The sequence below is a fragment of the Tasmannia lanceolata genome, unplaced genomic scaffold, assembly GCF_043159265.1.
Source record: "Tasmannia lanceolata isolate RefF3 unplaced genomic scaffold, GAP_Taslan_0.1 ptg000007l, whole genome shotgun sequence".
Taxonomy (NCBI): domain Eukaryota; kingdom Viridiplantae; phylum Streptophyta; class Magnoliopsida; order Canellales; family Winteraceae; genus Tasmannia; species Tasmannia lanceolata.
This window is the reverse complement of record NW_027518684.1, coordinates 4,947,018-4,965,230: the sequence shown is the minus strand read 5'-3', so window position 1 is coordinate 4,965,230 and position 18,213 is coordinate 4,947,018. Positions and strand designations below refer to the sequence as shown.

At 39.4% G+C, this 18,213-nt stretch overlaps 2 protein-coding genes across 2 annotated transcripts; both read right to left on the bottom strand.

The window, feature by feature from the left end:
* LOC143881268 (UPF0481 protein At3g47200-like) lies at window positions 1-1,416 on the bottom strand. Its single transcript, XM_077384255.1, has one exon. It carries the CDS (start codon window positions 1,414-1,416, stop codon window positions 1-3), a length of 1,416 nt encoding a protein of 471 aa, XP_077240370.1.
* Window positions 1,417-12,415: 10,999 nt separating this feature from the next.
* LOC143880843 (DELLA protein RGL1-like) lies at window positions 12,416-14,481 on the bottom strand. The gene has a single exon (XM_077383821.1). The coding sequence runs from the start codon at window positions 14,394-14,396 to the stop codon at window positions 12,648-12,650; it is 1,749 nt and encodes a 582-aa protein (XP_077239936.1). The 5' UTR covers window positions 14,397-14,481; the 3' UTR covers window positions 12,416-12,647.
* Between the last annotated feature and the right edge of the window lie 3,732 nt (window positions 14,482-18,213).

Below are 18,213 nucleotides of genomic sequence, written 5' to 3'. Positions count from 1 at the left end.
TCAAGGTGGTGGGGTTGGTGGAGATGGTGAATGCTGGAAGACGGGAATGCCGGAAAAGACGGCCTGAAGGAGGGTGAGGATGAGGAGAAGAGTGGCACCCACCAGAGAGAAAACAGACCAGGGATTGTTGAAGTAATCATGCATCAACTTTGCCCTGCACTTGTTCCAATCATTCGCACCATATATTGACACTTCCTTGAAGATTTCTCTGAGGTAACTGGAATCGACATCAATGACGACATATAGGCATATATTATTGAATAGCTCGGCGACTTTCTGCTCACTCCCCAACAAGTTTACAATTATCCCCTTTTCCTCAAGTATTTGTACATCATCGCTAGTGTTTATGATGTCGTCCATGAAAACGGCGTAGGTGGTAAAGAAAGTCACGAGTCTCGGACAGCATTGTTCGAAGGCGATAAGGTTCCGAAAGCGGCATTCGGTATCGTCTTCGACTGCCAAAGGTGGGAGAATTAACACCCCTTCTATGAACTTTACCTCCAAGAAGTTATCCTTTTCTCCACCTTTCTTAAACTTGATTCCTGCCTCATTGAGCCGAGCAGCACAAGGGATGGTTATGTCGAGCCGCGGCTGCGGTGGATTCGGAGCTGGAAGCAGTTGAGAGTAAAATGATGAGGGTTTCTTCTTAGTGTGCTCAATTTCATTAGGCTGATGTTTCAAGTGAAATAAATGAAGCAAATGGAAGACTTCTCTAGGTCGGGTTTCTCCATTTAGTTTGAAACGATTGATGAAACAATTGTCGGCGAGTTCCATTAGAGATGAGTTTGGATTCTGGATTAGGTCAAATAACTGTTGTAGGATGAAGAAGGGAAGCTGGTTTTCGAGGAGTATCATGTCATGAAGTACAGAAGGCATGACCCACTTAGCAATGTACATGGGATCTTTAAATAACCTACGATCTTTAAATTTGAGGAAGAACTCAATGAGGAAACAACCATCTAACACCAACATTTCCACGAAAGCATCACTTTCGCTTTTGGTGAGGAGTGTGGTTTCCGTACTTCGAGCTTGCTCCTCCGATGTCTTGACATCCTTCACGAGGCACACGGTTTCCGCATAGGAGCTTCGCGCTTTCTCCTCCAATACCTTCATCTCCTTGATGCAATCTTCTAATCTTATGTCATTTCCATAGAGGAAATCATGTAGATAGCGCCATTTGTGTTGTTCCATGACTTCAAGTCTTGGGTTGTTATAATGATACGGGCCAATCGAGACTATACGCGGCTCATAGGCATCTTCGTGGCCTTTGCGAATCCAATGGGGGACTCTGTAGATGGTGGGTGGCTCTTTTCGCCATTCCTGACCTCCAAACTGTCGCAGTTTTTCTCTCATGGGTCTCAGATTAAAGCCTTCTACTTCTACAAGCCCTGTAGATCTGCCTACTCTTCCGCCCATTCCCCCCTCGTATCAATAGATAGAATTGATGGATGGATGGATTGCTTGATCTAATGGTGCATGGCATTCTTATATACGAGATTATTTCCATGATTCTGGTAGGACAAAAATACCCCGTATGTGATAACTCTACCGGTAGTTATAGAAAATGGTTGGTGCTTATTTGATCGTGTTATGGGCCTTTTGGTCATTTCAATAATGGGACCCATCCAGAAAAATAGTCGCTGTTTGGATTTGTCGCTATTGTAAAATAAATAAATAGGATACTGATATTCCGACCATCATATATTTTTATAATGAAACGAACTCATCTTGTCTTTTAGAATTAAACCAGCAGTTAAAACCCATTACAATTCCCAAAAAAGGCTCTCAACGGCTAATTAAAATGTAAAGACAAGGTTAATTCGTTAAATTATCAAAACATGGTAGTGCAAGCATCAGCGGCCAATAAGTATCGTATAAAGAAAATACGGAGGATATACACGACCATACCTATGTTTTGAAATTGCCACATTTTTTCCGTGGTTGTTGACTTGTTGGCACTCCACAGCTGGCTGAGAATTGTGTTGTCAGTATAGTAACTTTAAACAATTTGTTTGTTGGACTATTTGATGAGATAAATTGAAACTAAACGAAGGGAAATGATATCAGCACAAAAAGCACTTGCAACCCAATTAAATACTAAACGACAAGCTAGGAGAGTGCATGTATCAAATCATTTGTGCTAAAATCATTCCCCCTAGAAGAAATGAAAAAGACTCTGGGTGCTTGCCACTTGAGCTATGAGTAAATTGGGGAAGGATACGACCCGCATCCAGGGAAAAAGATTAACGAGGAATCGACCATCATGGCTAACGATGCATCTCTTATCCTTCTCAAAGCAAATGGTTTTCTTCGATTTAATAGCCAAAGATCCAAAGGGATCCAACCTCCAACCATAAAGATTTATGTATAACAGCAAATGGTTGTGATATGTGAGCGCACGAGAGAGAGAGAAAGAGAGAGAGAGAGAGAGAGATTCATAAACAAGCAGGGGAGGAGCTACATATAGCGTGAGGGGGGCCACGGCCCCCCCAATGACTTGAAAAATCTCTTTTTTAACTAAAACGAAATAAGGTTTTTAGTGGTGCCGCTAAAAGTAAGCCCCCCGCCCCCCAAAAAAAAAAAATGTTGTATAAATTAGTCTGGCCCCCAAAGTATAAATTCTTAGCTCTGCCCCTGTAAACAAGGCTAAACATTCAACCATATTTATAGATTTCGAATCACAAGAGTTTGTGTCCTTCCACACCTCTAACACTAATGTGTTTTAGAGTTTCAAAACACTTGAGATTTACCCGCAAGACTCCTTTGATAAATACAACTCAAAGTGATAAAGGAAAAGCCAACGTTTTTTCTCGTGTGGGACCCATCAATGTGGGCCACATTAAAAATGCCAACATCAACCATACATGAATCATCTAGGAGGTATATTTCATTAGATATTCCAATTCTAAGTGTTAAATGCCTAAAGATATCATCCTAAGAGTAGAAACAAGACAACCCTCCAAAACCCACAAATTTCATAAAATGTTTTTGGGACCAATTACTTGATCACTACATATTGTTAATTTCCTACTGTATCATGATATTCATATGTCATGGGAAACAAACCCAGTTTATATCTTTCCCTCAATTCAACTTCCAGGAAGAAAAAGAATGCAATGGGATTCCCTTCCACCCCACTGTAAGGCTTTTACCATTCATGTCAAGGGTGCAAGAACTCCCACAGGCAAACTGATTAACAATTAAGTTGGCTTGGTACAAGGCCTTCTGACTTGTTTCAATTTCCGTGAATCCGAACCATGAGAAAAACGACCTCCAGACATCAATCCCTACATACCTTATAAGCCTCTCACTGCCCTCTGTCGCAACCGTACTTCGAATTCCTTGCGAGAGGAAGAACGCCTCAAGAGACATTCTATTGCAGTCATCTCTATCCATACATGTTTCGAGACAGTGAAACCACGCACTATAGAAGAACAGAGATCCGGTGAAGCGGTTTACAAATGAGAGAGAGTTCTGATTTGTTTCAACTTCAGAGACTGACAGTATAGATGGTTTGAGGTTCCTAATCACTTTCATGAGTTTTTCTGAACAGTCAGGCCTAACAATCATGTTGCCCATTACCAGTGGAGCATGGACGCCGACCACTTCACGGGATTCTAGCTCAAATAGATCTTCCTTGAGGTCCTTCATGTCAGAGACTATTACTGACTTGAAAGTAAAAGGTAGATTAAGCATCTCAGCGAAACTTACAAGCCGTTTGCCGGTCTCTTCGATCTTGTCCTGTATTAAACTTACCACGGCAGTTATCGTTGATAGCATATGTATTTCTATGTTTGTTATAGTATTGTAATATCGCTCTTATCTAAGGGCATTATTGTCTTGTAATAATTATCTAGTTAATATAAATAGCAGCCACATCTATCATTGATGTGCAGTTTGCAGAATTACTCAAAATATCTAACTGTCTTCATGGTATCAGAGCCGAGAACGATCTTTCCCACCGATTCCTTCAAATTTTATTTTGGTAACCAATATTCTCTCGATTTTAGTTACACAATATCTTTCCCACTGATTCTCTTCTAAATTTTCGTTAAACAATATTCCTCCTACCGATTCTCTTTCCCCTTTGTTTATGTTATTCAACGGATTATCTTAGAATCCATCTATTATGGCCTCTGGACTTCCACCTATTTCTTCGGAAATCCAACTCCAATAACCGAACCTAGTATTGCTTCCTCCGAAAATATTACTTCATCTTCTTCACTTTCTCAACCTCATCCAGTTTTTGAGATAGGAAATATTAAATCACTTGTTCCTATCAATCTTCATCACGATTTCAGTTTCTAAGAACCAATTTGACCGTCTGTTCCAAACCCGCTCAAATTGCGGGAGGCTGATAGCATATGTATTTCTATGTTTGTTATAGTATTGTAATATCGCTCTTATCTAAGGGCATTATTGTCTTGTAATAATTATCTAGTTAATATAAATAGCAGCCACATCTATCATTGATGTGCAGTTTGCAGAATTACTCAAAATATCTAACTGTCTTCAATCGTAAGAAGCTCTAATGGACAAGTAAATCTCACTGCAATTGCCTGCATCAGAATAGTCCACTCCATCCCAATCTTGATTCCAAAATCAATCAAATGGATCCGTTTTGCCGAACCCATATTGTCTATGATAACTTGGATTTGTGTGAACTGTATAACTTTCGAAATTGGTAGTTGTTCTTGGCATGCTAGAAGGGCTGGGTGGGGACTCATCATAACATCGTTAATATCTTCTCCCCATCTATTCTTTTTCATGAATTCTTTCGATGACATTCTTCCTGTTTCTCTGTTGATCCTTTCCTTCAAGGCTTCTGCGAAATAGTAAACTACTCTCTGAACTGGATTACCAGCATTTGACGACAAGTGATCACACTGTCTAAGCAAATTGCTGGCTGTCATACTGTTGGTTGCCAATTGGATTTTACTAAGGTCCTGGTGTGACTGAAATGGCAATTAACTTTTCATTGACATAAGTACCCTTTCTTGGGTTTGCAAAACCTTAAAAACAAATTTTATAATATGAAGCATCATCATCATGATCATTATGAAAATGCCCACGAACACATTCGATGATTAAATAAGTTTTTCAATCAGTTAGGCCCTGTTTGGATTGGAAGAAAATCTTCAAGTTATATTTTTTATGTGTGTAGAAAAAGGAGTACATTTTAGAAACAATTTTTCTTTCCAAACTTTTCCAGAAATTTCGTGCAATCCAAACAGGACCTTAGGTTAAAAATAAGCACCCACCAATTTACTATTTGACAATTTGACATTTTAAGACGCCCAAACGTCATTTCTCTATCTAAGTAATTTGAATACAGAAGTGTATAATGGTTGTGTTTTGATTATCATGGCATGTTTCCTGAAAACCGATTCTCTCAGCTAAGCACCATCGCTATACCACAGATTGATCCCTCTTTTGGTTACAAAGGATTATTTTCTACAACCAATAGATATTAATCGATTTCTAGACCTTAACTACATATGAATTACTTACAATTACCAAAGGTATTTGTAAAGCCATTGTAAATACCATGTACTTTTTTTAGTACCGTGGTTTGACACTCTTATCGTTTCGTTTTAATGGTAAGATAAAATGCTTTTTTCTAATTCTTCCAATTTAAGTGTGTGGGCTAGGACCATGGTGGTCACGTGTGCCAATTTGTTTGCCTGTATATATACATCGTTTGGATTGTAAGAAATACATTCCTGATAGATTTTCTTTTTCTTTTTCAAGATTTAGAGGGGAATGATATGATTATAGTTAATTTAAATGTCCCTCTAAGTAAAAATTGAATCGGGTTAATTTAGAAATACTTTTCCTTTCCAAACTTTTTCCAAAAAATTTCTGCAATCCAAACAGGGGCTTAGTGTTTTACTTTTTTATAGGGCAAGTCTTCTTACTTATTTGATTATTTTCAGGTTTTTCTTAAAGTTTTTCATTTTTTTTAATTGTCTGTTGTTTTTTTATTCCTTTTCCATTCGCTTTGCATATAATAATCATATTTTTTTCAACCTAAATTTCCTCTCAATCCGTGCATCGCACAGTTGGTTCCGTTATTCCATGAGTTCGCTTCATTTGATTCTTTGTTTTTCATTTTGTGCAACGCACAGGTCTGCAACTAGTTAAATACTAAACAACAAGCTAGGAGAGCGCATGTATCAAATCACGTGTGCTGAAATCATTTCCCCAAAAAGAAATGAAAAGACTTTGGGCATTTCTCACTTGAGCTATGAGTAAATTGGGGAAGGATAAGACGCGCATCCAGGGAAAAAGATTGACAAGGAACCGACCATCATGGCTAACGATGCATCTCTTATCCTTCTCAAAGCAAATGGTTTTCTTTGATTTTAAAAGCCAAAGATCCAAAGGGATCCAACCATGAAGAACCTGACAAAACTGAAGAAAAATTCAATTCCCCAAACCCCTACTCTGTTCTTGCCTCCCTAGATGAGGACGTGCCTGATTTAATTTCCATTCCTGAAGAGAACCCCTCTCCCTGTCTTCAACCAAAATCCAGTGAAGAGAACCCATCTTTATAGAGAAAGACGGATTTCACAACATCAGAAAATCCTCTTTTCAAAAAGTGAAACCAAAGTTTACACTAGCCCAAGATAAACAACCAAGTAGAAGAAGAACAATGCCCAAAAAAAGATGTGCTTCAATATATAATAGAAAGAACAACACTACAAGATAAACAACAATAAAAGAAGAAAGCTTGCACACAAGAGAGCTTCAATGGAGGTCTAGGTAGTGGAGAATCTCTACAAAAGTGAAGTAATGAGAATTAGGCTTGGTCAAGGAAAGTAAAGAGAAGATAGCTTAGGGAGGAGATAGTAGGTATAGAAAAGTGGGGACTTTAATGCTAGGATAGTGGGTTTAGAGTTTCAAGTAGAGTTTGAATTTGAAATAGGAAGTAGTGGGAAAAGTTGTAGCAAACATGTGTGGCTCACACATGTGCAAGCTAGGCTAACAAAATGCCCATGGACACAAAATACATATTTCTCTTCACTACATCTCTCAAAATAAAAATAAAATAAAGCAACAAAAAAATACACTTTAAAAATTAACACTCCCCCTTAAAGTGATTTTTTGGAAACTACTCCAAGCTTACTCCGAAGTAGCTCAAATGGTCATTGGAAAGTGACTTAGTAAAGATATCGGCAATGTTCTCTTTGCTCCTCACTTCCGCTACACCAATTGTACCATCTAACACCTTTTCACGAATGAAATGATGCTCGATCTCAATATGCTTTGTTCTTGCATGACAAACCGGATTTGTAGCAAGTTTGAGTGCACTTTGGTTGTCACTAAGAATAGTCGTCGCCTTGTGAATAGGTAAATGAACATCTTCAATTAACCGCTGCAACCAAACAAATTCTTGAGAGGCAAGAGCGGCGGCATTATATTCCGCTTCCGTTGTTGAAAGAGACACCGAGTCTTGTTTCTTACTACACTAAGAAACACACGCCTATCCACACAAAAACACATAACCGGAAGTAGATCTTCGATCATCCAAGTCCCCTCCATAATCGGCATTGGTAAATCCATTCAACACAAAATCAACTCCTCTCTTGTAAAGCAACCCAAAGTCAATGGTAGAATTCACATACTTCAAAATTCTCTTTGCCGCTTCCAAGTGTGGTTTCCGTGGCGCTTGCATATAGCGACTAACAAGTCAAACGGAAAATGAAATATCGGGTCTTGTGATAGTCAAGTAGATGAGACTACCCACAAGAACACGATATGGCCGCGAATCCGGAAGAAGCTTGCCTTCTCCCCGCCTTATCTTTATGTTGGGATCAAGAGGAGTAGACGATCTTTTACTTTGACTCATCCCAAATCTTCCAACTAATTTCTCCGCATAGCCTTTTTGAGAAACTAGCACATCATCCTTCAAGGTCTCCACCTCCAAGCCAAGAAAGTGACTTAGCTCTCCCAAGTCCTTCATCTCAAAACGAATAGATAGCTCATCCCTTAGCTTTGCAACCTCAACATCATTGTTGCCGATAACTATCATGTCGTCGACGTAAAGAAGCACAATAACAAGCAAGCCTTTGTCTTTCTTCACAAATAAACTAGAATCGGCGTTAGATGCAAAATAACCACAAAATTGCAAGTATTCGGCAATCTTACCATACCACGCCCTTAGAGCTTGCTTCAACCCATAAAGAGCTTTCTTGAGTTTGCAAACATGAGTCGGATGATCACTTGAATTGTAACCAGGCGGTTGCTCCATATAGATGTCTTTGTCAATCTCACCATACAAAAATGCATTTTTCACATCAAGTTGAAACAATTTCCAACAATAACAAGCGGCCAATGAAATTACAACTCGAACGGAAGTCATCTTGGCAACGGGACTAAAGGTCTCCTCATAATCCTCTCCATACTTTTGAGAGAACCCTCCAGCTACCAGCCTTGCTTTGAATCTATCCACACTCCCATCCGCTTTCCGCTTCAATTTGTACACCCATTTACATGTAACCGGATTCACATCATTAGGCTTAGTTACAAGATCCTAAGTCTCATTTTTCACAAGTGCATTCATCTCTTCATCCATGGCATCCTTCCATTCTCTTACCCATTTTGCTTCATCAAAGCAAGAAGGCTCATTATCATCAAATGGACCGGAAAGAAAACAAGAATAAGTGCTCACCCTATTTTCATCCCGATATCGTGCCGGCTTGACAATCTTTCTTTTTGATCTTCTAAGATGTGATGCACTACACTCATCTTCATTAGTTTCTTCATTTTGCTCATCTTCTTGAACATGACGTGCAACATCACTCCCCCTATCACCTTGCTCCCCCATCGGCAAAGAAGAGGAAGACCCAAATTCCATTGGAACATTTGGTGTCAAAGGCAAGTTCATTGTTGCTTGAGGCTCACCCTCAACAAGGATGTGCTCACCTACACCCACACCATTAGTGGAACCACCATCCAAACCATAATAAGAAGAGACTTCATCAAACACAACATCTCTTGAAACAATGGACTTGTGAGTTGTAGGATCCATGCACTTCCAACCGTTCTTCCTTTCATCATACCCAATGAAAATACACTTTTTCACCTTAGCATCCAACTTGGTTCTCCTTTCATCCGGCACATGCACATAGCAAATTGAACCAAAAACCTTGAAATGCTTGACACTAGGCTTCACTCAAAACATCAACTCATAAGGAGACTTCATATTAATCGGAATAAGAGGTGCCCGATTAATCACATAAGTTGCACATGCCATTCCTTCCGCCCATAAGGCCTTGGGTAAGTTCTTTGCATGCAACCAACTTTTATAAGTTTCCACAAGATGCCTAATCTTCCTCTCCGCGACTCCATTTTGTTGAGGCGTATAGGCACAAGTGAGATCCCTTTGTATACCATGATCACGACAAAATATAAAAGTCATCGGAAGTAAACTCCCCACCATTATCGGTTCTCAACCGCTTGATCTTCTTGTGAAGTACACCTTCAACGGTCTTCTTGAACTCAACAAACTTAGACAATGCATCGGATTTCTCCCTTATAAAATACACCCATGTGAATCGAGTAAAATCATCAACAAATAACAACATATAGCGGAAGCCGGAAAGTGAAGGTGTCCTACGAGGTCCCATTACATCACTATGGCTAAGCTCCAATGGGGCCTTGCACCTTGAAAGAGACTTATCAAATGAAAGACGATGTGCCTTACCATATTGACAACCCTTACACACCTTTCCACTACCAAAGGAATTCAAATTTGGTAGTTCATTCACTAGATTCTTTATCACCATGACCTTCAATTTATCCATGCTAATATGACCCAATCTAGCATGCCAAATTGAAGCTCCATCATTTGTACTCATTTTATCAACATATAAGATTGAAGCCGATAAAACAAACAAATCTTTAACTCTCTTACCGGTGTAGACAACATCCGCCTTTAAGCTTGAAATATTCCGAAGAAATTTCACCTCCTTAGGCCCGAACAAAACATAATTTCCCGCATCAACCGCATTTGCGACCGAGAAAAGATTCTTCTTCATACCGGGAACATGAAACACACTCTTAAGTGTAATAGGATCCTCATTTGCACCACCAATGGTAATGACCCCTTCTTTCTCTACCGGATGTATAGTGTTGTCCGCCGTGATAATAGCATCGTTGCCTTCATATTTTCGAAACTCTGAGAATTTGGATTCGTTGCCGGTAAGATGATGCCCACAACCGGAATCGACAATCCAATCATCCTCAAAATTGATGGATGCCAAAGCACCCACTGTAGTAGTTTCCGCCACGAAACATCTACCCCAATCTTCTTCATGTTTTGGATCATCAACATTTTCGGCTACATTTCCATCCTTCAATTTCACACGACAATTCTTTTGTATATGCCCAAGTTTACCACATCGGTAACACTTGATACCCTTTCGGTTTCCATTACCCATAACTGATGATCCACCTTCCTCTCCACCTTTACTTGGAATATTTTTCTTCTCTTTATTTTTGTTGGAAGGCTTGTTGTTCCTTGAAAATAATGCTTCTCCTTCACTCTCGGATATTGAACAACCAGCCATTTGTCTAGCTAAAGACTCTTGTGAAGCAAGAAGATTCTCAAACTCCACCAAAGAAGGTTGCCGATCCCACCCTTGAATCGACGTAACATATGGAATGTACTCTCTTTTCAACCCACGAATAATATGCCGCTTCATTCGTGCCTCCGAAATAGGCTCTTCCGGATCCAATAGAGAAATCTTCGAACAAAGATTCTTAATCTTCAAAAAGAATTGAGAAATAGAGAGACTACCTTGTGTAGTATTTGCCAACTCATTCTTCAACATTTGCAGACGAGCCATATTTTTCTTGTTTAGCAATCCATCAAGTGTAATCCAAATCTCACTCGCCGATTTACACCCAATGATGTGCTCAAACAAGTCATGCGAAATAGACCGCTTCAAAAGAAATTCGGCCTTAGCATTCTTCATCCTCCACGCCTTCAACACATCACCATTTTCTTATGTATCTTCCGATGCCACATATGCATCTCCACAAACAACATCCCATAAATCTTCTCCCACAAGATAAGACTCCATACATGTTCTCCATATCTTGTAATTTGATTGATTTAGCAATTCAATGCCGAGTCCACTAACCCTTCCACTCATATCCATCTTCAAAGCACCGATTAAACTTCTTCACCAAGTATATCTTAACAAGCACTAACTACCACCCTTGTGGCTCTGATACCATATAGAGAAAGACGGATTTCACAACACCGGAAAATCCTCTTCTCAAATAGTGAAACCAAAGTTTACACTAGCCCAAGATGAACAACCAAGTAGAAAAAGAACAATGCCCAAAAAAAGATGTGCTTCAATATATAATAGAAAGAACAACACTACAAGATAAACAACAATAAAAGAAGAAAGCTTCAAGAGGAAAACTTGCACATAAGAGAACTTCAATGGAGGTCTAGGTAGTGGAGAATCTCTACAAAAGTGAAGTAATGAGAATTAGGCTTGGTCAAGGAAAGTAAAGAGAAGATAGCTTAGGTAGGAGATAGTGGGTATGGGAAAGTGGGGACTTTAATGCTAGGATAGTGGATTTAGAGTTTCAAGTAGGGTTTGAATTTGAAATAGGAAGTAGTGGGAAAAGTTGTAGCAAACATGTGTGGCTCACACATGTGCAAGCTAGGCCAACAAAAGACCAAAATGCCCATGGACACAAAATACATATTTCTCCTCACTACATCTCTGAAAATAAAAATAAAATAAAGCAACCAAAAAAATACAATTTAAAAATTAACAATCTTAACCCCAAGAAGAGCCAAATCTCCCTTTACACCATCACCAAGCAGAACACCATCACGACCAGGTAGACACCTCTCTGTTTGTCTCTAACTCAGAAGTAGAACCTGGATCTGTTTGTGATTCAGAAAATCAGTTTTCTGATGAAGAAACAGAGAATGAAGAAGAGAAGAAACAAGAAGATGGTGACAAAGATCACCCTCAACAGAAGAAAAATGAAACCCCCCATCATAGGACTTCTAAACCCCCAAAGGTTGAGAAGTTGAGGAAGAGCATGAGAGCAAGGAAATTTAGCCAAAAGATGAAAGAAGTCTTTGATCACTAGGGGCTAAAATGGGGCCAGGCTCTAGAGTTCACGTGTATTCTCTCTTGTTGTGCTTGTCTTAAGTTTTGATTTCAAGGGTATTGTGTCCTTGTTTGTTCGGCCCCCTTCTTTAGCCATTGTTCTAAGGTTTGGGGCATCGTCTTCTCCCTTTTATTATAACATCTTTCTTTAATCAATATACTGTAGGGGTCCGCCTAAATCCAGCTTACCGGTCCAAAAAAAAAAAAAAATGGTTGTGATGAGAGAGAGAGAGAGAGAAGAGAGAGAGAGAGAGAGAGATCTTCATAAACAAGGCTAACTCACATTCAACCGTACATGAATCCTCTAGATATTCCAATTCTAAGTGTTAAATGCCTAAAGATATCATCCTAAGAGTAGAAACAAGACAACCCTCCAAAACCCACAAATTTCATAAAATGTTTTTGGGACCAATTACTTGATCACTACATATTGTCAATTTCCTACTTTATCATGAAATTCACATCTCGTGGGAAACAAGCCCAGTTTATATCTTTCCCTCAATTCAACTTCCAAGAAGAAACAGAATGCAATGGGGTTCCCTTCCACCCCACAGTGAGGCTTTTACCATTCATGTCAAGGGTGCAAGAACTCCCACAAGCAAACTGATTAACAATTAAGTTGGCTTGGAACAAGGCCTTCTGACTTGTTTCAATTTCTGTGAATCCGAACCATGAGAAAAACGACCTCCAGACATCAATCCCTACATACCTTATAAGCCTCTCACTGCCCTCTGTCGCAACCGTACTTCGAATTCCTTGCGAGAGGAAGAACGCCTCAATAGACATTCTATTGCAGTCATCTCTATCCATACATGTTTCGAGACAGTCAAACCACGCACTATAGAAGAACAGAGATTCGGTGAAGCGGTTTACAAATGAGAGTGAGTTCTGATTTGCTTCAACTTCAGAGACTGACAGTATAGATGGTTTGAGGTTCCTAATCACTTTCATGAGTTTTTCTGAACAGTCAGGCCTAACAATCATGTTGCCCATTACCAGTGGAGCATAGACGCCGACCACTTCACGGGATTCTAGCTCAAATAGATCTTCCCTGAGGTCCTTCATGTCAGAGACTATTACTGACTTGAAAGTAAAAGGTAGATTAAGCATCTCAGCGAAACTTACCAGCCGTTTGCCGGTCTCTTCGATCTTGTCCTGTGAGCTTACCACGGCAGTTATCTTAAGCAGCTCTAATGGACAAGTAAATCTCACTGCAAGTGCCTGCATCAGAATAGTCCACTGCATCCCAATCTTGATTCCAAAATCAATCAAATGGATCCGTTTTGCCGAACCCATATTGTCTATGATAGCTTGGATTTGTGTGAACTGTATAACTTTCGAAATTGGTAGTTGTTCATGGCATGCTAGAAGGGCTGGGTGGGGACTCATCATAACATCGTTAATATCTTCTCCCCATCTTTTCTTTTTCATGAATTCTTTCGATGACATTCTTCCTGTTTCTCTGTTGATCCTTTCCTTCAAGGCTTCTGCGAAATAGTAAACGACTCTCTGAACTGGATTACCGGCATTTGACGACAAGTGATCACACTGTCTAAGCAAATTTCTGGCTCTGTCATACTGTTGGTTGCCAATTTTCTCGGCTGAAGCTAGAAGAAGGTGAGCGAGTTCCACGTCTTTAATTTCTTCATATGTGAGACTTGAAAGCATGGAACCAAAGGGATTTGTAAGTATTAAGAGATCACTCTCTGTTGGGACTGATAATTGGACATAACGAGCGCCGGCCACCCTCATGATTTCTTCTGTAGATAATTCTCCGCCTCCTACTAAAGGACTTATTTTTTTGATAGATTTGTTTAGATTTTCTGCATCCAATCTGTTGTACTCGGTTATATAGCTGTTCAAAAGCTCCACTGAGTCTAAAGATATTGGACAAGTCTTTTCTTTTTCAGGTCCGACAGCATCCGGATTTTCAGTACACAAATTCTGATAACACTCTAATCCTTCATCATCCTTTGCTGGTTTTTCGAATGATTGAATTGTAGCACAAACTATATCAGAGGGAAGATCATCTGGTATGACCAATTCTGGACAAAATTGTTTGTCAGATAAGGGTGTTCCTTTTGCGAAAGAGTTATCCTGATAGAAATTATAATCAGGAAAGAGATAATCACACTGTTCCCATTCCATTGTTTCAATGAAATGGCTTGGTTTCCCTCTGGTGCCTTCCCCCTCTCCTTGAAATCCATTGCAATCAAATAGCTCAAAAGGGAATACAGCGTTCGCCATCTTGAAACAGAAACTACCTAGAATTCTTAGTTATATCAGTGCATTTAAATGTCTCAACTGAAACCAATTTGTCGTCACAGGCCACCATTCATCGATGGACAAATGGAAGAAAGCTAACACAAACACTGAGAAAAGGCCAAGACCCTGTTTGTTTTGGATTTTGAGAAACGATTGTGAGTCCAAAACGGATTGCAGCTAGGGCGGGTTCAACCCGAAAAAAAGTCGGGTCGGGTTGAGTTCGGGTCAGGTTCGGGTTGAGGGTTTGGGCAACCCGACCGGAGTGAAACCCGACATTTTTTATGATTTTTTATTTTATTTTATAAGCTCAAAAACTCGGGTTGGGTAGCTTAGGGTTCGGTTTGGGTTGGGAGCCCAACCCTACCGACCCGAGTTGCAACCCTAGGATTATTGGACTCAAAATTAAGGCCCTGTTTGTTTCAGATTGTGGCAACCGATTGTTTGCCTCCAAACCAATTATTGGACTCAAAGTCAATGTAATTTTGAGGCTAACAATAATCGGTTTGAGTCCAATAATCCATTTTTGGACTTAAACGGATTATCGGTTGCACAATCTAGAACGAACAGTGGAACAGGGCCTCATTGTAGATTGGAATCCAATAATCAGTTTTGGACTCACAATCGGTTTCTAAAATCCAAAACATATAGGGTCTAAATCTCATATCGACTGACTCTGAAAATCAAAGAATGACAGAATTGCTGAGGTGATTGATGACTGTATATTAGATGCAGTCTTCTAAAATAGAACAACAGGTTACAATAATATTGCATATTCTACAAATCTTAGAACCAATATGTGGCCATTCTTTTCCATTTTTTATATGATGCACAAGAGAATCACTAATTTTTTATTTGTTATAGCACAGCATGCATCAAATCACTGTCATTAATTCGTAATCCGATGGTGGTCAGATGAAAGGCCTACCAACAAATCACCAAGTTTTGGTCTTATCTCTACGCAAAAACCAACGTGCCCCACTCACATTGGATTGTATGGCATCAATGTATTGGAGAATTTTCTTAGATGAATGATTGATTATACTATTCAAAGAGTTAGAAAATGGTCTGTCATAGAATTTAAAATTCAAAAATCTTATTGATAAGAACATTGAAACGACCATTTCAAAAAAAAAAGAACATTGAAACGATGATGACTCTTCGTCGATGTTACCGATTTAGCCTCCAGCCATGGCATGTCAAGGATTTGACGACCCTTCCAAGAATGAAGAAAACAATGATATAGGGCCAAGCGGATCACAAAAACCACAACCCATTAGATTTGTATTTTGACAAGTTCATCTTCAAATCAAAGAACATCAGCCATGAATTACTATATAAAATAATTTAAATAAAACAAACAAGAGGCACTAACAAACAGGGAGAAGCGTAGAAGAACACGTTTCACTTGTAGACAACTGAAGGAACAACGCGTGAGAAGTACAAAATAACAAGCAACAAGGAAACAGACAGGCCTGCAAATTCCACCCAAAGAAAATTGAAAAAGAAGGCTTTTCCTTAGATGGGTTATCTTCAAAAAGCTTAGAATATGATATATTTACGCGGTTTTTACGAATTATCTCTTGTCTTTACACATACCCATTTGATTTGAAGCTCATTGAACTTGTCAAAGTTAATCAAAAACAAAAGTTACATTAGAATAAAGTGGGTTACAATTGAAAGGAAAATGAAATGTAACAGAGAGAAGGGGATATAAGAAGTGGGTTACAATTGAAAGGAAAATGAAATGTAACAGAGGGAATGGGATATAAGACTCCTAAAAAATTGGTTCCAAGTGCTAGGTTTCTATGATCCCTCTATTTCTTAAAGATTTCACAGAAAATTATATCTGGAGAAAGTTTCAAAAGCACCTTTTGTAGAAGTATAGGTTCCGGTTCGAACCGAGGAACCGAACCGAACCGGCACATATGGTTCGGTTCGGTTCGGTTCGGTTCCATAGTTATATGGTTCGGTTCCGGTTCTAATAACCTGGAACCGATGGAAATTCGGTTCGGTTCTGGGTTTGGGATCCCGGAACCGAGAGCCGAACCGAGAATCGACCCACCTTAAAACCCTTAAATATGCCTGTTTTTACTTGGATTTGGTGAAGGACTGAGTCGTCGTCCCCTTTCGATCAAGAGTGAAATATCATGTAATCCATGTCTTGATGACAAATGAGAAAAAAGTGAAAGATAGCATTCTACCAATCAAAAGCCCGTTTTAAAAATCTCATGTATAACGCCCCCACAAAGTCATATTCATCAGCTCATTACAGACTTTTGTGCTCTGCTTTTCCCATCAATGATAGGCTGGAAACAGAAAGTTATTCTATCTCAAGAATAAAAAACCAAACATTCAAACACAAGGAGGGAAACTGTTGTGAATAAATTCCGTTGATTTGGTGAAGGTCGGGTAAACCCAGAACCGAACCGAACCGATTATATATGGTTCTGGTTCGGTTCGGTTCCAAACATATATGGTTCTGGTTCGGTTCCAATTTCAGGAAACCGATTATATATGGTTCGGTTCTGGGTATACCCCAAAACCGAACTGAACCGAACCATGTCCACCCCTAGTATAGTGTATGGTGGGGCTAGGAGGATTTGGTCTACACCCCAAGTTGGAGTGGTTGTATACACACCCTAAAATTTCGGCATGACACCTGTGTTAGTTTGTCTTCTAGCCAAAATAACAAAAACAAATAAAATAAAATAAAGGGAATTGCTAGCGTCCATTGCAAAAGGCAATTCGCGGCTGGTCTGTCGCATGTCAGACCAGCCACCTCCAGAATATGGAGACATATCCCTAGCAAATACCTAAGAAAAAATTGTTTTATAACAAGAAGCCTTTTGCAAGTGGTAGGGCCATAGGACAGTCCCTGTGCGCAGCACTTGCCTTTTGGAGTGGGCCATAGGGGGGTTTTGACGAACTTGTACACTTTGCATGGAGCGATTGAGATCGTTAAATTTTTAGTTTTCACTAATAAAGATTAAATAAGACAAATCGGAAAGGTGAAAATGATTAAATTTGTGTCAATCCAAAGTCCACCTTTGATCTTCGAATTACTATGGGATGGATAGCTAATTGCACCATATGGATGTGTTTATCAGGATCGTTAATCTTGTGGGCCGTGGGTCACCCCAAAAGCCATGCCAAAATAGATTCCTTCTAATTGATAAAGCCATCAATTATCATTAGGCATGTTAAAGTATAAAAGATTGAATAATGCCATCTCCATCAGCTTAAGCTTTTGAAGTAACTGGTTGTTTACCATGATATCAGAGCCAAAGGTCTTGAGTTCAAACCTCCTTCATAACAAAAATCGCAATGGCCAAACCCGAAAATTCACATGTGCCACGTGTAGGCCAACCCTAGAAAGAGGGGCCACACGTGAGGGGGAGTGTTAAAGTGTCAAAAATTGAATAACGCCATCTCCATCAGCTTAAGCTTTTGGAGTAATTGGTTGTTTCGCAAGGCATCCCATTAAAAAATCAAAAGGGAAATGATTAAAATGTGGCAATCTAGGGTATCGAGTCGTCTATTTAAATATGAGACTGAACTTTCTTCCATGATCAGTAGTCCACATGAGTGATACCGTAAAGTGCACTAAAAAGCACCACTAGAGCCCTGTTGCCCACACAAAGGAACCTTTCATTACATTGTTTTATGGCCCGACCACTTGCAAAATGACATATGCTTTTAAAAGCAAGAGAAAAGAGTCTTGAGATACTGATTAATTATCTCCCTTCTCACTTTCTAATGTGTGACTAAACTTTTAGTCTTTTTACAAGCCATTTTTGCA